The sequence below is a fragment of the Chelonoidis abingdonii genome, chromosome 1 (assembly GCF_003597395.2).
Source record: "Chelonoidis abingdonii isolate Lonesome George chromosome 1, CheloAbing_2.0, whole genome shotgun sequence".
NCBI classification, from domain to species: domain Eukaryota; kingdom Metazoa; phylum Chordata; order Testudines; family Testudinidae; genus Chelonoidis; species Chelonoidis abingdonii.
Window position 1 is genome coordinate 100,062,033 of NC_133769.1, and position 21,600 is coordinate 100,083,632.

Here is a 21,600-nt window from a genome sequence, read left to right on the forward strand (position 1 = left end):
GAATGGGCAAGGTGCACACACAGCCCCGACAGACATGGCCCTCCAGAACGTGCTGCGCTCACGTGCCCCAGCAGAGGCGCTGGAACAATTAGTATAGTGGGGGTGCTGAGAGCCGCTGAACCAAACTGTAAACCCTGGATATGATGGAACCACTTCAAACCAGGGGGTCCTGCAGCATCCCCCATACCTCTAGTTCCAGGACCTAAACTCAAGGCACCTCTACAGTGGGGACCCACATGACAATCCTCCCAGGAGCTCCATTCCTCTCAGCACTCGCTTTCCCGCCTCAAAGCCCCATTGGCTGAAATCTTCTGTCACTCTCGCCTCTACACCAGTCAGCTTCCTCAGGCTGGGGGTGGGGCTAAAGGCCAACTGCCAAACCTCAACTGCCACAGAACCTTGTGGAACCTTTCGACTCCAAGATTACAGGTTCCTGACTGGAGCCTCTCCCTCCCAATCATGTTCAGGCAGGGGTGGGACTTTCTCACAATCTCCGCGCCTCCAGCTCAGGCTGAAGTTCACTTTCTACTGTGGTGTTTAAAAGCGGCTGCTGGTGTGCAAGGCCCGAGATGTGTATAACATGATACCTTATGACCCCCTCTGGCAGTCAGGTCCCACATCCCTCTCTTCTGTCCCCTCAGAGATCGGGTTGCATGAACTAGCTGTCTCCCCTTCACTCACACCTACAGATCAAGTCACACGTTCTTACCGTTTCTCTTCCATCAGTCCATACAACAAATCTCCAGACTTCCTTTAAAGGAAACGCAGTTTAGTCCATGTTGGTGGGAGCAGGACACAGGCTGTTCTGATAGTTACATGGTGGGTGCTGTGGTTGTTTTCAGCCACGTCAGCGTGCCTCAAGACAAGCTGCAGGACCCCCTCAAATATCCAATCGCTATGTAGATGGTGTGGTTTGGTGGTAACAGCAGGGGCGTGGGCATCTTTGCCACTGACTGGTTGTATGACCTCAGGCAAGCCACTTAACCTGTCTCGGCCTCACTGTCCCCATCTGTAAAATGGGGATAATATTTACTTTTCAGGGAGCTTGCGAGGCTTTAGTAATGCTTATAAAGTGCTTTGAGATCCTCTGATGAACCCTGGCACACTATTAATTATGAGGTGGCCTGGTGGCCATTATTCCTGACACTGGGTGTCGCCTCTGAGCCATGGCTGTGTTGGCTTTAGCAATTTGCCTGCTGCTTCTGTTCTTTTCCTGGAGCTTGTCCTTTTACCAACAGAATGCGGAAAAACCAGTTCTGTGGTTAATTGCTGCACTTCCCTTCACGCCCACACAGTCGGCCTTCTCCTCCTGCTCAACCTGCATACATCTCTGTCTCTTTCCCTCTGCTGCACTCTGTCAATCCATAGAGTTTGCTCTCCAATTTTATTAACCCTATTGATCCCCTGCCCCAAGCCCCTTCTCCCTTGGGCGAGTCAGTGGGCTTGATCACAGGTAGCTGCCTTCCTGGCCCTGCCCTACCCAAGGGCAACTATTGGAGACAATGACTGAAAAGGATGACAAGAATATGAAAGCCCTAAAAGAGGTGTGGAGGAGAGCTGAGAATGCCTTGTGCGCAGACTGTGGGAAGCCAGGTGAGTCTCTGGGGTCTCAGTAACAAGGGTGGGAGAAGAGGCTGCAGCGGAGAGAAGGGGACACTTAGCAGAGATGGGTCCATATTGGAGCTTGGTGTTGGGGAGGGAGTTCCACAGGAGGGGCAGCTGGAGTAGCCAGTTTTGGGGAGGAAGCTGAGGAGTAGGCGTCAGAAACTGTCTAGCCTTGGGGGAGCAGTATGTCAGGTTGTGGTGGTTTGATATGGGCTGTCTGGAGGAGTTTCTCCTCCAAAGAGGAGAAGGTATAGTGGGAGAGTCATTGACCTAGCTGGACACTAGGTGCAGGGATTTGTTTTGTGTGTGTGGAGATGGTACCTGGGCAGAAGAGATCCTACTGTGCGCAGTGGAGGAAGAACAGGGACATCCACCGCTTGAAGAGCAGAAAGATGGGGAGATTTTGCAACCACGCCACCTTGGGCTGCTGTCATGTCAGATCTGAGTAATTATTTGGGGTCAGGCCCGGTCAGGACTTGACAGAGAAGCTTCTAAAGGAATTGCATATGCTGCAAAAAGTGGTGTGAGTGATTCAGAAAGCCATCCTTGGAGCCAGCACTGAATCAATGTCCTGCCATGGAGATATTGTTCTACTGGAAGTGCTATCTTTTGAAAGGAATAGAAATCCAAGGTCCTAATCCTGGAGGAATGTTAAAAGACCCCATGGCACTTTCAGCAAAATGAGGGCGTTAGCCCTAAATTCAATTTTTGGTAATCAATCACATTTTACCATCCTAAATTCCTACTCATTTCAATTGAGTTCAGTGTTGTTCTTCACTTCTTGTGTTGAACAGTGAGGTGTGTTGCTGTGCATTGTTAAATAGCTGCCCTATTCCACCCCAGAGGTGGCTGCATTTCTGTATTGGGTGGCTGATTCTGAGAGAGAGAGAAAGAGAGAGTCCGTATATTTTTTGCAGATCATTCAAATTAAAAGGCACAATATAGATATAAGATCATTATCCTACTACTTGGAACAGCAGGAAGGATAGAATGATAGTAATGTATTTTATTAGCTGGTGTTTATTCCCCAGCAGGTGACTAACTCAGCTCACATGAAATTGAGGTTATACAGCCCTCCTCATCTATTTCCCTGGGAGCCTTGACAGCACATTTCTCAGTCATGGCATATCTCCCTTGAGTACCTGCCACTGATCCCCTTTTAATTTACCCTCAGATCCTGACTGGGCATCTCATACTTTGGGTGTCTTTATCTGCCTGAGCTGCTCAGGGATCCACCGCAATATCCCTAACATTAGCAAAGTTAAATCCTTGAGGATGGACCACTGGGACGAGGCCCAGGTGCAGGTGAGAGTCTTCCTACCTGCATCCCTGTTGCAGTGCAACTCAAGTCGGGGTTCTTTGTCCATAACACTCAATTTCCTGGATCCTGGGAAAGTGAAACCACATGATCAGGCCTTTTGAGTCATGCTGTTGGACATTCACTTTCATTTCATAACTAGCCTCTTTGCTAGTAGTAGGGTTTTAATACCACAGTGGAGAGGATTCCCCCCAACCCATCCCTCCCCAAAGCTGATGGACGATGCACTTACCCTTTGGTGAGCAGAGTGAAAGCAGTGGTTCTGCATTATTCCTACGCCATGTTATTTTATGACTAGGGTGGAAGTCTGCTTGAAACATACCCTGACAAGACACAAGGTCCCCTTTGCTGCACACAACTGATTCCCCACCTGGAGATCAGGCCCTATGTGTTGCGCAGGACTCAATAGTCCAAGCATGACACCTCTTCCACCTCCACCTTGGAAGACTCTCCGGCACTTTGGGAAAAGCTTCCAAATAGTGCTGGACCTATGGGAGCTTGACTTCTCCGCCCACTGTTCCCCTGAGCACTCACCAGGACTCCCAGACAGTCATGCAAAATCATCCGTACAGCACCACTCTTTGGAGAGGAGCTGAGAACTCTGGGATATGTTCCCAAAAGGCTTTGCTGCGGCCATAGTACATGGGATGGAACAGCAAGAGCACTAAAAAAATGTAGCCATTGCAAGTGTATGTGCATTGCCCCCATGTTAACCACTTTTGGGATAATTACATTGGGTTCAGTACAATCGATGTAAGTCTCTATGTCGGACCAGGCCTTTGAGACTTGATAGACACTGACCCTTGTGTAGTCACTCATCCAGGGACATTTCAGTGGTTGGGAAAGGGAATCTGCTTAGATGGCTACACCCTGCCTGTGGGGGATGGGAAAGGCCCACAGTGAAATTTGCATCAAAGGGAAGGCGCTGACTCTCTTGTCTTATTTTGCAGTTCCTGGAGCAGCATGGGAACGCAGTGGCTAAAGCCACATACGAGGCTCACATCCCCATTTACTATTACCAGCCAACCCACGCTGACTGCCAGTAAGAATAATTACTTAAGAGAGAGCGATCACTTCTGGGATCCTTCAGTCTGTCACTAAGCCCCACATTGTGTCACTCCACAGAGTCCTGAGAGAGCAGTGGATACGGGCCAAGTATGAACGCAAGGAATTCACTGAGCCAGGGAGACAGCTGCCGTATTCCAATGGTAAGAGCATGGCATGGATTTATCCCTCACATTTATACTGTCCCAGCCCTGGGCTGGGTGTTGACAGGGCACTATCATGAGAAAGCTTGCAGCACTGACATCTCTGCTGGCCCTGTCAGCGCTACTGTGAAGGAGCTCACATGCTGACTTGTACTTACAGGACATTATTTTGAGAAAGCTCATGGTGCTGGCATCTTGGCTGGGCACTGCCACAAGGAAGCTCACAGCACCACTATCCCAGCTCGCACAGATGTGCTGGTCTGGCCAGGGCCCCAGGCTAAGGAATCACTTGTCTTCCTCCATCCCACTCACAATAACCACAGTGGTCATGGATGAAGTTCTCCTGTCAGTGCAGCAAAGCAAACTCCTGCACCCGAGGGAGTGCAGAACGAAGCAGGCAGAGCTCTGGATCACTGCCAAGTGTCTATAAGTATGGCAGGTTGGGAGGCTGAGGTGTACATGCAGAGAGCAAGCTCTCTCACACAGACTGGCCTCTCTGTTCCTAGGGCTGAAGGAAGGGATCCTATGGAAACGGGGCCGGGATAACGGGCAGTTCTTACCCCGCAAGTTTCTCTTGTCTGAGCGAGATGGGTGTCTCAAGTATTTTGCCAAACCAGAGGTGAGTATAGTCTACTTGAAGGACAGCTCCTGCCTTTCAGTGCATCTCAACCTGGGGAGAGTGCCCCCTGCTGGTGCCAGGGAGACATTTCTATTCTCCCCACACAGTCCTGAGGACTCCTCTTGCACCCTCAGAGTCCCCCACACTGAGACACAGCGTCCCTTACTGGTAAAAGGGAGATAATTTCCATTCACTACATTCCCAGAGGGATTCTCCCTTGGTGCTGCCAGCACAGCCCAAGTTGGGGAGAAAGCCCCTATCTCGTGCCATGGACACATTACTTTTCTCCCCTTCACAGTCAATGCGTCCAAACCTCTGACACACTCTCTCTGCTGGTGCTAGGAAAGCCTTTTCACTCTCCCTGCCCTGAGCACTCCTCTCTGCTTGCCTTGTCAGTGCCTCTCAGGGTATGGCTACACTGGCACTTTACAGCGCTGCAACTTTTGCGCTCAGGGGTGTGAAAAAACACCCCCCTGAGCGCTGCAAGATACAGCGCTATAAAGCCTCAGTGAAATCAGTGCCGCAGCGCTGGGAGTACGGCTCCCAGCACTGCACACTACACCCGTAGAGGATGTGGTTTACATGCAGCGCTGGGAGAGCTCTCTCCCAGCGCTGGCGCTCCGACCACACTCACACAGCGCTTCGAAATTTCAAGTGTAGCCATACCCTCAGTCTCTAGCCAATGGTTTCTATTCCATCTGTATCTTTAGGGCCAGATCTCACGATTCCATTTCCTTTCTCAGGCAAAAGAGCCCAAAATAAATATTAAAATTGACACCATCAATGCCACATTCCAGCCAGTGAAGATCAAGAACCCCAATGGCCTGCAGATCAGCTACCTCAAGGACAACAAGACCCGCAATATCTTCCTCTACCATGAGGATGGAAAGGTATGGGGGCCTGTCCTAGCCCCAGCCAGCAATCCCAGCCTTCAGCAGTAGCAGGTGCTGGAAGGAATGGTGTAGGAAAATGCTGGCAGAATCACTGTACTAACTGTTGTGGGAGTGCTGCATGTGTGTGTGCGGGGGGAGGGCAGGCAGTTATCATTGGAGGAAAGGGGCAGGAGGATTGGCTGGGGGATGAGTTGCTGTATAATTTAGGAGCCACTGTAGAGACTGGTATATAGGCTTTTGGGAGGAAATGGAGGAATGCTGTGAGAGTGTGGGCCATGGAGGTGCTCTTACATATTCCCAAGATGCTGTTTGGAGGGGTGGATTGGGTGGGTCAGCACTGGTCACTCTGAAGCTCTCTCTCCTGTGCTGCTTCCCTCCCCAGGAGATAGTGGACTGGTTCAATGCGATACGTGCAGTGCAGGTTCATTACCTGAAGGTGGCATTTCCTGTGGCCAGTGACAATGAGGTAAGAGATCACCTGAGAGTAATAACCAGCTACCCTGCTGGTATCCGTATCTAACACCACCCAGATAGAGGAATTTATCTGTTCTCTTAGAGTCCTCTGAGGAAGAACTCACTATTGTGACTTGGCTAATGTTCCCTCTAATTTTTTACATCCATGTGTGGAATGAATTTTGCTATGTGCACCAATATGGAAGTGATGTGTGGCAGGGGTGAGGCCGAGGGGTTCAGAGTGTGGGAGGCGGCTCAGAGCTGGGGCGGGGGTTGGGGTGTGTGTGGAGATGAGGGCTCTGGCTGGGAGTGTGGGCTGTAGTGTGGGGCCGGGGATGAGGGGTTTGGGATGCGGGAGGGGACTCAGGGTTAGGGCAGAGGATTGGAGTGCGGGGCGGAGGCAGTGATGGCTGTGCCTGAGGATGCAGGCTCTGGGCTGGGGATGAGGGGTTTGGGATGTGGGAAGGGGCTCACGGCTAGGGCAGAGGGTTGGGGCTCTGGGGTGGGGACAGGGAGGAGGGGTTTGGGGTGCAGGCTGCCTCAGGGCTGTGGTGGGGAAAGAGGACTCCCCCCAGCTCTCTCTCGCTACAGCAACCCAGAGCTGGGGGAGAGTGCTTCTTTCCGGCCATGGCAGCTCTAGGGCCGGGGCTGGGGGAGACATGCTTCTCCCTATGGTGGCAGCTCTGGGGCCAGCAGAGAGACACCTCTCCCTGCTGTGTGCCTGTGTGGCCCTTGATAGCCTGCTGCGCGGCTGCACAGCTTAGAGGGAACTTAGAATGCCAAGCTAACAGTGGTGCAGTTAGAGGGGCCTGAGATGGGCAGAGAAGAGCTGCTCTCTGACATATCCCATGGAGACAGCCCTCTCCCCGACAAAGCAGGGAAGGTGACATTAGCAGATGGAACTTAGAAGGGGATTAAGATCATGAGAAGGAGGGAGAAGAGAGGAGCTGGAGCGCTGAGAGCAGAGTGAGAGGGAGGGAGTGAACAAGAAGAACCAGCTAAAGTGAAAGGTGTGCTGGGATGTACCATTCTCCTTTTATGCAGATCAAAAGCCGACTAATGCAGAAATTCCTGAAGGAGGGGTACATGGAGAAGACTGGTCCCAGGGTAAGATGGGATGGCACAAGGAATCTAATTGAGGGGGAGTTGCCATAGAGGCGCTAGGGTTTCTGACCTGCCCGGGTTCATTTTAGCATTCTCATGTTTGTCTTCATATCCCCAGACTTGTCAAAGATCCGTGGCAATGCTGCTCTGTGCCTCAGCTAGGGCACAACCGGGGTCTCATTGGGGAACAGTGAGGGTGGCAATGAGGAGATGCAAAATTAGATGAACATGGAGTGAATTTCTCACTCATCCCACAAGAGTGGGTTTATTAAGTGTATGTACGTGCATGCATGTGGACCTTGGAGACTGACCTTCCCTGTCACCTAAGCTCAGGGGCCCTTTGGGTGAGAAGTCTGTATGTTGGTGGAGACACTCAGGATTGAAAGAACATGGGTACTGAATCCCCTTCTCACCTTAGCAGAAGTGGGCTCCCTCCAGGGCAGGGATTTTGAGCCCAGTTTGTGTGTCTAGATCAGAGTTGAGCAAACTATGGCCCACGGGCCACATCCAGCCCTCGGCACCGTCCTGTCTGGCCCCCGAGCTCCTGTCCCGGGAAGCTAGCTCTGGCCCCTCCCCCACTGTTCCCCCTTCTCCACAGCCTCAGCTCGCTTGCTCCGCCGCAGGCACAATGCTCTGGGCAGCAGGGCTGTGAGCTCCTGGGGCAGCTGGGCCACCGGCTCCAGGCAGGGTGGTAAGGGGACACAGAGCAGGGGGGTTGGACAGAAGGCAGGGGAGTTTGGGTGGTGGTCAGGGGGCAGGGGTGTGGATGGTGCTCGGGGCAGTCGGGGGGACAAGGGGTTGAATGGGGGCAGAGGTCCTGGGGGGGGGCAGTCAGGAAGGCATGGGGTCCGCGGGAGGGCATAACAAGGGACACGGGTCAAGGATGGTCAGGGGACAGGGGATGGGTGCTGTGGATGGGGCAGGGGTCCTGGGGGGTCGGCAGGGAACAGGGGGGTTGGATGGGGCAGGAGTCCCAGGAGGGGCGGATAGGAGGTGGAGGCTGGGCCACGACCCCCTCTCCTAACTGGCCCTCCATACAATTTACAAAACCCGATGTGGCCCTCAGGCCAAAAAGTTTGCCCACCCCATGTGTAGATCAGGGGTAGGCAACCTATGGCACGTGTCCTTTGTCACACTGCCCAGGTCCTGGCAGGGGCAGCTCCAGGCACCAGCACACCAAGTGCATGCCTGGGGCAGCAAGCAGCGGGGGCGGCCTGCTGGCCGCAGTGAGGGCAGCAGTCAGGCAGCATTTGGCCGTGTTTTGGTGGCAGGTACGCTGAAGGCGCGGGACCGGCAGACCTCCCGCAGGCGTGCTGCTAAAAGCCACCTGAATGCTGTGCTTGGAGAGGCAAAATACATAGAGCCGACCCTGGGTCCTGGCCACCAGTCCAGAGGGCTCTGCATTTTAATTTAATTTTAAATGAAGCTTCTTAAACATTTTAGTATCAGAGGGGTAGCCGTGTTAGTTAGGATTCTTTGCTGCTTAAACATTTTAAAAACCTTATTTTCTTTACATACAACAATAGTTTAGTTATATATTATAGACATAGAAAGAGACTTTTTAAAAACATTAAAATGTATTACTGGCATGTGAAACCTTAAATTAGAGTGAATAAATGAAGACTCAGCACACCTCTTCCGAAAGGTTGCCGACCCCTGGTCTAGATGAAGCCCGGATTTAAATGAAATGCGGTAGCAATTCCCCTCTCTCCCCTGCAGAGGGCACTCTCCTCCTATAAATGTCCCCTCTTCACCTCCACAGCAGAGAGAGGCCTTCAGGAAGCGCTGGTTCACACTGGATCGCCGCAGACTCATGTACTTCAAAGATCCGTTGGTAAGTGGTGTGACCAGACAGCAAGTGTGAAAAATCGGGACAGGCAGTGGGGGGTAATAGGAGCCTATATAAAAAAAAGACCCCAAAATTGGGACTGTCCCTATAAAATCAGGACATCTTGTCACCCTATTGGTAAGTCAGAACTTGGACTGCATCCAGCTCTATTATGCTGTGCTCTGGGGCAGGGAACAGCCAAAGGGTCCCTTTCCCTAGTGGGGTGGAGGCGAGACACAACTCCCCAAATGCCCATCAACAGATGCTTGGCCTCCCGATTCCACACACTTCTCTCCCTCACCACCCAGTCATTCCAAGCCCTGTGCTTGCATCAGTTCTGCGAGCAATGGGAACTGGGTTATAACAGCGATATTGTGGAAGTGACGCTATCTCAAAATAGTAGGAAGGGGACAGGAGACCTTCTTATCCAGCCACCCTCTGCGTAATCCCCCTTAATGCCCTTCTAGAGCCTCCAGTTCCTCCCGCCATATTCTTTGGTCTCTTGTTCCAAAGATCATTGCTCATCCCCACCTCCCACTTCCCAAATCCCATCCCCTCTTAGTTGCTTCCTCTGTATAACTCCTCTGGGGTTCTGAACCACCAGTTCCCTTTATCCCGTTTGTTGTCACCCCTCCTTAGACCTTCAGCACTCATCTACTCTGCCCCGTCTTCCAAACTCCCCTAGCTCAGGTACTGCTGGGACCATGTCTGTTTGGATGCCTGCGAATCTCTCCCCATGACACATCTGCCTTTCTCTCCTGCTGCGTAGGATGCATTTGCTAAAGGCGAAGTGTTCGTGGGGAGTAGGGAGCATGGATACAGCGTCAAGCAAGGGCTGCCAGCAGGGGCTCAGGGCGGCTTCTCCTGGCAGTATGGCCTCACCATTGTTACCCCTGACCGGGAATATCTCTTTACCTGCGAGACAGAATGCGACCAGCAGGACTGGATCGCGGCCTTCACTTGGGTCGTTGAACAGCCCATGACTCCCCAGGAGTATGCAAGTAAGTGCCAGGATGGTGCTCACTTCTCTCCTCCTGCGCCCGCCCACCAGCCTCATAACAGAGAGAACTGAGGCTGGCCTGTCTCCCTGCTCTGATATATCCTCTATTTGCCTTCCCTACAGTTGAAGCCTACTTCAAGCTCAGCTCTTAGGAACCCCCTGGAGAGCTGGACTGCAACTCTACTCTGCCTTAGCCCTTTGGGAGGGTGCTATGGGAGAGAAGAGGAGTGGTGCACCAGAAAATCTACACTCTCCCAGTACCTCATGGTTTGGAGCACTTTTTCTTAAACAGATCAACCAACCTCCCTTTGTTGCGGGCGGTGAGGGGGGGAATCGGGCTGTACCCCTTTAAATGGAAGACACATTTCAAGACTGAACACTCAAAGCAACCAGTCACTGAGACCACTCGTAAGCAATGTTGTGATTTAACTGGAGACTGGAAGGGTCTGTCATCCAATCAGGCTTTGAAGGTTTGAGTACCAGGAGTGGTGAAGGGTTGGGGAGGGGGTGTTGTCTTTTAAACTTCCGTTATCGCACCTTACTGGAAAAGGGAAAGCTACCATAAAAGTGGAAACAAACAGTTAAGCACTCATTCAACGTGGGTGGTTTGCAGGGTGGAGTGCAGCTCTGGCAGAGAGCGTAGTCTAGAAGCAATTATAACATTACAATGAAACGGCTTCTCAGTTGCTTAGGGAGAATTGAATTTTTCTGGAAATATGATAATGTTTGACATTTTACCACCATAAATCCAGGAAGGATGTGTAGAAAATTAGTTCTACAGCCAGGGCTGGCACCTTCTTTTTCATTGACCAAGCCAGCTGCACACAATAACCCAACTCAACAACTATCAAGTCACATATTCACAGGCAACCTTCCTCCAAAACTTTACTGCAAAGATTAAAGAACTGGTGTGTATATGCATATATAAATTAGAGAATCACTGATATGGGTATGGGGAAGACACTATATGACTATCGGCAGTATGGCAAAGGCTGAGACTGTTTTCATTCTGAGCTGTACATTTTAACAGTTGTGTATGTTCCATGATAATACTACTGAGCTCTTATCTAGTGCTTTTTAGCAATAGACCCCAAAGCACTTTACAAAGGGACAAGTATCATTATCCCCAGTTTACAGATGGAGAAACTAAGGCACAGGGAGGTGAAGTAACTTGCTCAAGGTCACCCAGCAGACTATGACAGAGCTGAAAACAGAACCCAGGTCTCCTGATTTCTAGTTCAATGTTCTATCCATTAGGCCACACTGCCCCCATAGAAGTGCAATATACTGGATTGGCATGTGGGTTCATGTTCTCCTGTTAGTGCCTGGCCCCAACAGTATAACAACCTTCTACTTATACATAGTTAAAGGAGTTCTTCATTAGCTCAGGCAGGCAAGACCTGTGTTTTGGATCCTGGAAGTTGCAGGTTCAACCCCTTCTGATGTCTCCATGGTTTATGACACAAGCAGCATGTGTATGTACATAGCGTCTATTAACAGGGGCTAACTGGAGTTAATGGTGCACTCAGTAATATAATAAGCTCAGAAAGAAATGAATAAAAAAATTTCATTTTAGTTTATTGTTGGTTAGGTGAACTCCTGTTCTGTTAAAAGTTAACCCAAAGGACTCATTCTTGTAGGAAAGAAGATAACATGATAGCAAAATAAAGGAGGCAGTCTGTATTTTTCTACAGTGAGCAGAGAGGGCCATGACTATTTCCATCAGCCTCAAGTTACACCTTACAAAGAATGAATGTAGCCAGCTTCACTTTCTTTCTCTGCCCCTGTTGGGGGGATCCCTTTCTGCCTTTTGGCCTGGAACCACCATGATCTAAGGGACTTTCCATCTTCTGACGGGAGATCACCTCACATTCAGGGATGAAGACGGTGGTTGACCGCCTTGCTCCCCTGGCGCTATGGCACTTTCTTCCATGAGGGTAAAACTCATCTGTGCAGGAGCCAGAGCTCTCTCAGGGGCTGGTTTGAGATTGTGGCATGAACTCCCCCAGGAACTAAGGACCAACACAAACCTCACCCCTTCCTCTGTAAGTGCAAGGTGCATTTCTTTGCCCTGCCTTCTCCAATAAAAACAGAGCAGTGTGTACATTAAAAAGAACAACACCGCCCCCCCCCGCTCCCCACCCCAAAACAAAACCTTACCAAACCAAAACACTCCACTGCACACTTAATTCTCCCCCTGGGGAGAGGATGAGTGCGAGAGAATGCACCAAATGGGACACATATTGGTCATAGTGCTTAGTGAATCCTGGGACGGCACTCAGATGCTACAGCGTTGAGGGCATTATAGACCCTGTACAGACTGCATCCCCCGCCTGCTGTCGTACACTCTAATCCTTGCAATACTGCCAATAACTGGATACAATCAGGGGGATTTGGCTATAGCACAGACAAGCAACAATACTGAGGATGGAATCCAGTGGATCAGGAGGCTCCCAAGAAGGCTCCCCAGTATACACACAATGGTACATTTGATAACTCTGGGTTACATGTAGGCCTATACTATCCAAACATAGGCTTTGCTTATGTAACCCCGGCCTCAAAGTATGGCTGTCCCCAAGTGGATAGCTAACATGGCACATGTCTGGGCAAAAGGGATGGATGTGGGAAGGTCAGTAAGATGTAGAGTGTGTGGACAAGCACAATCCAGTTCATCCCATAGATAAAGGAAGGAGCAGCTCCAGTAGCTCAGCTAGCAAAGGGAAGTTACTCTCTAGAAAGGCAGGTCCGTCATATTCCACTAGGGGGCAGTGATGCAAACACTCCATTGTAGGTACACCTGGTTGAAGGGTAGGGGACAGGGTATCACACTTTGGGGGTCTAAAGATACCAGCCCTTGGGTGTCTTGGAGTGGTGCTCACACCCCTTGAAGTGCTATTGACAGTGGGACAAGTGGTGGACTGCAGCCCCGTCAGCAGCGGTGGGAAATCTTGCACTAGTGTATGACTATTGATGGGGCATATGTGGGGCTTTACAATGCAAAGCACTACTGCATTGATTCAACCCCAAATGCCACTCCACAGTGTGTCCAGTCCACCCAGGACCCCCTTGGAGAAGGAAGCAGCACATAGGTCTCTTTTCCCATCCCCTTCCAGGTTAGGGGCAGAAAAGCAGTGTGTTGGCTGCCCTGACAACTTGTTCCCTGTTAACACATTTCCAACACTGACCCTGGCATTTCTAGTCTGACTCTGGGATGCAATGACTTTCCCTGACGCTCTCAGCCAGCCAACAGAGTAGGAGTGTCATCCTACGTCTAAAGCCTCCTTAAAAGGAGTGAAAGAAGTAGCAAGAGGAGGAAAGGAAAGGAGAAAGATCTGAAAGTGGGTGGAGAAGGGGGAGAAATCGAATGTAATTCCTCACCTAGTGGCTAAGAGCCCAGTACAAACTCTGACAGCTTTGACACTTGGGTGTTAAGCTGTGAGTTAGACACGTTTCTCCACCCGGAGGGGATGATGGGATAGTTTTTGACAATTTTCCTGTGGTTTTCTCTGAGCTGAGAGGAAGAAGAGATCCGGAAGAAATAAATTACTTGCCCACTGAAGAGGAATTTCTGTTGGTCTCCAAGGGCCAGTGAACACTATGGAGGGGAGAAGGAGATGAAGAGAGCCGAAGGCACCTCCCGGTACATGGAAGGGTATTTGGCTACCCTGGATCTGAACGCATACGCCTCTTCTCAACTCCTTGGGGCTGACAACTGGTAAGGAATCCTGCTGAGCTGGGCTTGTAAAGGATTGGGACAACCTAATGAGCTGTATTGTTTGGTGTGAAAAATAGACTCTCCATGAATGTTTTGGTGTCAGGTCAGCCAAAGTCTCTTCTCACTCCTTCCTTCCCCAGCTGTCCCCACACTGAGTCTACAAGAGTACCACACACCAAGGGGAAATGCATCTCTGGCAGTGCATGCTGTAGTTTCTCTCGTTACCAGAACGTGTGTTGTGACCCTGGGCCAGTGATGGCAGGGGTGGGAGAGGAAGCTCAGTGTGGTAATTTCTCGGATGATGGTACTAACCTAGAAGAGGATAGCCCACTTACTGGGCTCTTGGGCACCATCCTGACAATCATGTGCCTTTTTGGGATGACAGGGAATGTCTACACACTAGTGGTGATATCCAGAGGTGTGTCTGGCCGCTCAGCTGGTTCCCTGTGTGTCTATGTGGTCAACCTGGCCCTGGCTGACCTACTCTACCTCTCCACCATCCCCTTTGTGGTATGCACATACTTTGCCCAGGACTGGTTCTTTGGGGATGTGGGCTGCAGACTCTTGCTCAGCCTAGACCTCCTCACCATGCATGCCAGCATCTTCCTGCTGACAGCCATGAGCCTGGAGAGGTACTGGGCAGTGACCAGGCCACTGAGGGCCAGGCAGGCCGGGAACAGCTGCCGCAAACTCACCAGCCTGGGCCTCTGGCTCCTCTCGCTGCTGCTGACTGTGCCTATGATGGTCATGATCCAACTGCGGGACAGCAGCAGCCACAACAAGCGGATCTGCTTCCCCACCTGGACGCCCGAGGCCTTCCGCATTTATTTCATGGTGCTCTTCACCACCAGCATTCTAGCTCCTGGCTTGATCCTAAGCTTCCTGTACGGCCGCCTTGCCAGAGCCTACTGGACCTCAGTGGCGGCCATGCAGCCATGGGTCACACACCTGGCCTTGAAGCAGAAGCTGTTCTCCAGGATCTTCAGCATCATCGCAGCCTACTGGGTCTGCTTTGTACCCTTCTGGGCCTGGCAGCTCGCTAAGCTGTACTGGAGTGAGGGCCTGGGGCTCAGCCCTACCACCCAGGCATACCTCAACTTTGGAGTGACCTGCCTGACCTACGGCAACAGCTGCATCAACCCGTTCCTCTACACTCTGCTCACCTGGAACTACCGCGAGCACCTGGCCTATAGCAGGGAGAGGCAGGCAGGGGAGCAGGTCCTCGACCTGATGGAGAAGCAGGGTAGTGTCCAAGCAGAAGGCATGCCCATGACCTCCAAGGCACTACTAGGCAGGGGGCTTGGGAAAGGAAGGCAGGGAGGAACCTCTGGCAATTAAACTCCATAAACAGCTGCAGTCAGGACTTAATGCAACTCTCTGCTGATGCTTAGTAGTCTCCCAAGGAATATTAAATACATCTCCAGCTCTGCCTTCTGTACTTACCTGCAGTGTCTCCTGTTCTCTTACCGAGCAGCACTGATGGTCTCTGCCTGGCGCCTTCTCCTTCCCAAGTGTCTCAGAGCCCCTGCTCATTCACTGTCCTTTATAGCCCCCAGCCCTCCCACTCACTTAACCTTCTACTAGCCCTTAGTACTCTCCAAGAAAGACGCTCCTCTGAATGCTAATCCTCTTGGCTCTTTATTTGGCTCTCTGCTGGTGGGAGAAAGGGAATTCAACCCTAAGCTTCCTCCCCTTCTGACACACACGTCTGACGCCTCTCACCAAAAAGTGAGCAGGGTGCCCAGCTGCTGATTCCAAACAGGGGCACAGACACATGTGCTGTTAGTGCCTCTAGCAGGGAAGCCTGCTGTCTCCACTCTGGCAACAGGCTGAGCCCTAGCAAACTCTGGCTAGCAATGAGTCACAGCAGGCTCTGAGGAGATTAGACTGCAGAGTCATTTCCAGCAGTACCCAATTTAGACAGGGCTGCCTGGGGGGAGGGGTAAGTGGGGGCAATTTGCCCCAGGCCCCCACGAGAATATAGTATTCTATAATATTGCAAATTTTTTTTATGGAAGGGGCCCCTGAAATTGCTTTGCCCTAGGCCTCCTGAATCCTCTGGGCGGCCCTGAATTTAGCATCAAGGCTGGACTAAGGGGCCTGGCTCCTGGAATCTCAGCTTTCAGGAAAATAAACGGCGCTCTAGGTGACCAACATGCTGATGTTTGCATGAGATAACCTGAAACAAGGGCTAGGGGAAATATGAACAGCTCCCATTCATTTTAATGGGGGAGGGACTGAATTCCCCATTGCAGGGATTGACAAATTTTGGTATGCAGCCCGCCAGGGTAAGCCCCCTGGTAGGCCGGGCTGGGTTGTTTACCTGCTGTGTCTGCAGGTTCAGCCGATCGCAGATCCCACAGGCCGTGGTTCACCGTCCGAGGCCAATGGGGGCCACAGGAAGCGGCGGTCAGCACATCCCTTGGCCCGCACCATTTCCTGCAGCCCCCATTGGCCTCGGACGGCGAACCACAGCCTGTGGGAGCTGCGATCAGCCGAACCTGTGGACGCTGCAGGTAAACAAACCATCCCAGCCTGCCAGGGGGCTTACGCTAAAGGTCGCTGATCCGTGCCCCACTGCTTGGGTTGGGGGAAGAGAGCTGTGCACAACCCTCAGCAGAAGCATCTGAAAGTGGAGCCTCACTAACAACCAGAGCCGGCTCCAGCATTTTTGCCATCCCAAGCGGTGAAGAGAAAAAAAAAAAAAAAGCTGCGATCAGCGGTACTTTGGCTGCTGCCGTACCGCACCGCTTCATCCTTCAGTGGCAATTCAGCAGCTGGTCCTTCCCTCCGAGAGGGACTGAGGGACCTGCCGCCAAATTGCCGCTGAAGACCTGGACGTGCCGCCCCCTTCCATGGGCCGCCCCAAGCACCAGCTTGCTGTACTAATGCCTAGAGCCAGCCCTGCTAACACCACCTCTTCACAGGCAGGGTCAGAGAGAGACCTGCTCAGACAGGTGGTGATACTGTCCTACCTCCTGGAGATACCTGTCTGCCTGAAGACAGGGAGTGATGGTCTAGGGAGCAAGGTGAAGCCTCCCTGGCTGAAAGAGCAGGCCCCTGGCTAGCCCAGTAGACAGTTTTCTTGTGGGTGGTCCCTGCTGCTAAAACCCCCAAGAGGGGCATGGCTATGGCACAGGAGCAGGCTGGGAATTGCCTTAGTTTGGCCCTGTTTAGAAATTAGCATAAATATGGGGACAGAGTCCCTGGCTTTCCCCGCAGATATTTCAATAGAGAAACTTTTCCCTGTTCCCCATCCATGGCCAACCCTTGCTTCTGAGGCAGCACAGCTCCAGCAGGAGGGGGGTAGCACCAGGTGGAGGGCAGGGCAAGGCTCAGTCCAGCAGACTGACTTACCCACAGCAGGGGGAGGAATGTATCATGTGTTTGTAACATGCCTCATCATCACATGCCCAAGATGGAGGGCGCAGTGAGAGTCACACGAGCCAGGACTAGCCTGAAAGAGGCACCCAGTCAATGGCACATTAACAGGGATAACCAAAGCACAGCTTACATGCCTTGCCATAGGCAGCAGCTCCTGGCTTTGAGCTTCTGGGAGTAGGAGTGCAGTTCATACTCAGTGCTGACAGGGCAGTATAATTTTGCTGTGGGACTGGGAAGGTGTGGGTAGGGGTAGAAGTATCATGCTGTAGCCCAGCTCGCACGCTGCATTACTTTATCTGCACACAGGAAAGCAGTAAGCAGCACAGAAATTGGCTCTTATGGGTGCCACAAAACAAGCAGAGCCCACTGTTGTGGCTCCTATTTTCCCCCCTACCACCTACAGTCTCTGATGGGTCTGTGCAGAGCCTAGCCTCTGCTTCTACCTCCATAGTTATTATTCTGCAAGCATTGAAGGGCTAGTCCACACTCAGAGCACTACAGCAGCACTAGTGCAGTGCACCTGGTGAAGAATCTCCAGCCACCAGGCGAGAGCTCTCTGGTCAGCATAATAAAACCACCTCCATGAGTGGCAGCAGTTGTCAGCGGGAGAAGCTCTCCTGATGACATAGCACTGTCCACACTGGCACTGAGGTCAGTAACTAACATTGCTCAGGTGGTTTATTCACACCCCTGAACAACAAAGCTATATTGGCATACGTGGTAGTGTGTACAAGCCCTAAGTGCCACATAGATTTCATGCTTGGAATTCAAAGTAAATTAGTAGAGGGAAACCCTAGTGCAGTCTGTAGCATAGGCACGGTGCACATGAAGCAGAGATAATAGGTCAATTATCTTTGAGAGTATGGCTGGCAAAGAAGTACTGCAGTGCTCCTAGTGGAACCCACACACCTCTGGCTATGGTGTTCTGTCCCATCTAGCGGCCCTGAGACCAGAGAGAGAGAAAATGAGTCTGCTCTACAGCCTTAGCTAGTAGCCAGTTGGCTTTTAGCTCATGCAGTAGAGGCTCATGCACTAAGCTCCAGAAATCCCCGGTTCGATCCTACCTGCCACCAACCAGGGTCTGTCAGTGTTATACTGGTGCTACTTCAGGATGGCTAGCAGCTCTAGGAGACAGAACAGTTGGTGTTGTGGTAGTGAGATGGGCCTTCACCAATGAATGTAGGTAGAAGTGAGACAACTTAGTACACCCCACTCCTGTGCCTCTATACAACTCTGTACACATTCAGTGTTGACATGGGAGCAACCACTGTTATTCTAGTCAAGGTCTTAGGCCTCTTGAGCAGTTCTGCAGTGTTTAGTGATATGTAGAGTCAGGGCTAGACACATTTACCAGACTCCTCTCAGTCTGAACGAGTGTGAAGCTAGATCCTGATATTAAATATTTTTTTTAGTGCAATAAGCTAAGTAGAGCAAAGACCTGCTCTTGCATTCATTAGTGCGAGGCACAGCCACCCTGCTATACAGTTACTTTGTTATTGATATTTTGGTCACATTATCCTGGTCCTTCAGGAAGTCCACCCTCCAGTGTCCCCAGACAGCCTATTGGACAACAAGCCAAAAGCTGGCCCAATCCCACTCAGCTACATAAGGTGCCATCAGATCTGACAGAAGGAAGTGACAGACCCAGGAATGGATGTGCAGTGCTGTAGGAAATACAGGAGACAAGAAAAAGCTAGTTGGTTCAGTAGACCAAATTCAGTGGTGTTTATTGTGTTTCCTTTTAAATATCCCTTTGAAGTGTGAGGAGTGGGGAGTTATTCCAACTGGATGGATTTGATTGTGAAGTCACCTTCTGCATTCAAGAAGTCGATGACCTGGAGACCCAACCGGTTAGGGAACTTGAACTGATGGTTGTTTGGCAAAGCAATTGTTAGATTACTTGGGTCATGAGTGATGAAGATCTGCAAGGGAGGAACACAGAGGACATGTCTGCCAGTGTCTGCTAGATACCCATCTTCTCCTCCTGCCCTGCCCAAGTAGCAGGATCTTTAAGCTAGAGCATGGGGCTGGAGCAGCTACTTACTGGTTGTCAGGACTCTGCCTAACCAGCATGGATATGTGGAAGGTGGGTGTGGTCTCCTGCCCAGACAGGGTCCTGCCCAACTTCTTAGACTGTGCCCTCTCTGTGTAATACTTCAGCCCTCCCTTTCAGGGACACAGCTGAGTGTCCCATGCACAGGAACACCACCCAGATCCAGGTCATTCCAGGCCTCACCTCCACATTGGTGCCCTCCTGGAAGGGGAAGACTGATTCTCTCTGCTCAGCACCCCACTCCCCTTTGTCCATGGAGTTGCACACGATGGTCCTCACATCCCCATGAGCATCAAACCGTGGATTGAAATGCAGCACTACGTTGGCTTGGTCTTTCCCTAGGTTCAGCACAAAGCTGCAAGATAGAAGAAATAAGTGAGACACTGGCAGCCTCATGCATGGCACCTCAGACTGCAGCAGCACCATACACTCTTACGTCTGTGGCCTTGGGGGTCACCTCAATCTGACCAGCACCAGGTCAGAATTTGTATAGGGGCCCTTCAAGAAAGGAGGAATTGAGGAGTGAGTAGGGGGTGCTCTTTCCTCTGAGGCACTGCCCCAGCAGGGTGCGGTCTTTTGGCTAGAGACAGAGGCCCTTGATACTTGGGTGCACAGCAATTTTCAGAAGAGGAAGGGTGGGGCATTAGCCCTGACCAGCTTGGAGAATTGCATTCTGCACCCTGAAGTCCCCCTGGGGTTTCAACTGGATGCTACATTCTTCCCTTCCTATCCTAAATGAGTAATTGTTGCTGTTCCCTGTTAAACAGCTGCCATCTTCCACCACAGAGGCAATAAGCACATCTCATCCCACAGGATCTTCCAGGGGAAAAGCCATTCTTCTTTATGGGCTCCTCCCTCCCTTGGGGCTCTCAGTCATGCAGACAAGAGTGGACTGTTTAGGGAGAGGCAGCACAGAAGGCTGTGTGAGATGCTATCACACTTCAAAGGGAATGGGAGAGTTGGGACATGTTGCTCCTTGGAATGCCAGTCTGTTCCCAGGGCGGGAGCCAAACTCCCCTCCCACAAGGCAGGAGAGCCCTGCCAGCCATATACAAAGGGGACACAGACTCGCTGGGCTTTGGTGGCCAGACATGCTGGAGAGAGTAGAGGCCCTCAGAGAGTACGTCTAGACAGCCAAAAAAACCCAGAACAAACCAAAGCAGTGAATCTCAGAGCCCGGGTCTAGAATAGGGTGACCAGATGTCTCAATTTTACAGGGACAGTCCCAATTTTTAGGTCTTTCTTATATAGGTTCCTATTACCTCCTGTCTCCTGTCTCGATATTTCACACTTGCTGTCTGGTCACCCTAGTCTAGAGACTTGGGGTCATGCTACGGTGTAGAAAGATCGCCATGTAGATATTCTAGCTCAGGCTGGATCTCAGGCTATGAAGCCCAGGGAGGAGAGTGGGTTTCAGAGCCTGAGCCATCTATATGGCTATTTTTAGCCCTGTAGCACAAACCTGAGTGTGGAGACCAGGGCTCTGGCAACAGCATTAGTGGGTTGTGTTTTTTTATTTTGCTGGGTGGAGACCCCACAGGTACGTCTAGGCACCAACTCTATCAAGGCTGCCTCTGCCTGGCAGAGCTGCACCACAGGTGTGCAGCTGGAGGAGCTCCTGCAGATCCAGTTGCCCTCCTCCAACCAAAAGCCCCACCTGCCTGCTCACCACACCCCAAGGGCAGCCACCTCCGTTCTTCACACTGAGCTACTCCATTTCCGTTCTCTGCACTACAGGGGATGTCGTTGTTACTAGGGGAGGGGACTGGTGGACTTACATCTGGTTCTACTTATCCTCTCGGCAGAAGGGGGAGGGGGGAGATTGCCTCCATGTATGTTAGGTAGTGACGCACTGGAAAGTGCTGCTTTAGGCATTAACCCTTTCAAAGCCACTCTCCTCTCCCACAGCAAGGGGGAATCCTTCCCTCCACCCCATAGTCAAAAAGGTCCTGCCATGTTCCCTAGACCCCTCTGTACATTCCCCCTCTACCCATCCCCCCCGGCCCCCCAGCATGACTTACTTCTTGGCACCTGCAGCGATTTCACCCTTCACACCAATGCGCTTTCCAGCCTTGACACCCATGTTGGTACAAACTATTCCCTGAGGAATCCAGAGAGGGACATGTTAATCCTAAGAGTTCTGGCTCTGTTAGCTGCGCCCCTCCTGCACCCTACCCAGCCTGTAGTACGAAACGGGGCATAAGTACGAAAGTGAGAGACTGAGCTTTTTGGGGACAAGTGCTGGGGACAGGAGAAGGTGTTGGCACATCATTTCAGGCAGTGAGAGACAGGATCCACCACCCCACACACCCAAGGAGGAGTGCCAAAAGACTACACCCACTAGGAATGACCTATAACAGTTGGGACATTCACTGCTTCCCCTACAGAAATTAACTTATTCTACAAGAAGGAAATCTTAC

General features: G+C 51.4%; 3 protein-coding genes across 3 annotated transcripts; 2 read left to right on the forward strand and 1 right to left on the reverse strand.

Annotated features, from left to right (window-relative positions):
- The first annotated feature begins 945 nt into the window (after positions 1-945).
- LOC116824107 (arf-GAP with dual PH domain-containing protein 1-like) lies at positions 946-11,365 on the forward strand. Its single transcript, XM_032779160.2, has 11 exons — positions 946-1,593; positions 2,780-2,910; positions 3,874-3,965; positions 4,049-4,131; positions 4,638-4,750; positions 5,494-5,640; positions 6,026-6,109; positions 7,141-7,203; positions 8,963-9,034; positions 9,798-10,029; positions 10,152-11,365. The coding sequence occupies exons 1-11, from the start codon at positions 1,503-1,505 to the stop codon at positions 10,178-10,180; spliced, it is 1,137 nt and encodes a 378-aa protein (XP_032635051.1). The 5' UTR covers positions 946-1,502; the 3' UTR covers positions 10,181-11,365.
- A 2,633-nt stretch (positions 11,366-13,998) lies between these two features.
- Positions 13,999-15,086, forward strand: LOC116824097 (urotensin-2 receptor-like). The gene has a single exon (XM_032779143.2). The coding sequence runs from the start codon at positions 13,999-14,001 to the stop codon at positions 15,079-15,081; it is 1,083 nt and encodes a 360-aa protein (XP_032635034.1). The 3' UTR covers positions 15,082-15,086.
- Positions 15,087-18,824: 3,738 nt separating this feature from the next.
- LGALS1 (galectin 1) lies at positions 18,825-21,320 on the reverse strand. Its single transcript, XM_032779144.2, has 3 exons — positions 21,202-21,320; positions 19,364-19,535; positions 18,825-19,049 (listed from the first exon to the last, which is right to left on the reverse strand). Exons 1-3 carry the CDS (start codon positions 21,261-21,263, stop codon positions 18,903-18,905), a joined length of 381 nt encoding a protein of 126 aa, XP_032635035.2. The 5' UTR covers positions 21,264-21,320; the 3' UTR covers positions 18,825-18,902.
- Positions 21,321-21,600: the final 280 nt, after the last annotated feature.

Excerpts from the sequence above, each read along its gene's own strand:
- LOC116824107 (XM_032779160.2), top strand. The coding sequence starts at position 1,503 with ATGACTGAAAAGGATGACAAGAATATGAAAGCCCTAAAAGAGGTGTGG. Across the intron at positions 3,966-4,048 it reads CCAACCCACGCTGACTGCCA|AGTCCTGAGAGAGCAGTGGA; the intron begins GTAAGAATAATT and ends GTCACTCCACAG. Across the intron at positions 9,035-9,797 it reads TGTACTTCAAAGATCCGTTG|GATGCATTTGCTAAAGGCGA; the intron begins GTAAGTGGTGTG and ends CCTGCTGCGTAG.
- LOC116824097 (XM_032779143.2), top strand. The coding sequence starts at position 13,999 with ATGGCAGGGGTGGGAGAGGAAGCTCAGTGTGGTAATTTCTCGGATGAT.
- LGALS1 (XM_032779144.2), bottom strand. The coding sequence starts at position 21,263 with ATGGGTGTCAAGGCTGGAAAGCGCATTGGTGTGAAGGGTGAAATCGCT. Across the intron at positions 19,536-21,201 it reads ATCGCTGCAGGTGCCAAGAA|CTTTGTGCTGAACCTAGGGA; the intron begins GTAAGTCATGCT and ends TCTATCTTGCAG. Across the intron at positions 19,050-19,363 it reads AGGAGGGCACCAATGTGGAG|ATCTTCATCACTCATGACCC; the intron begins GTGAGGCCTGGA and ends CCTCCCTTGCAG.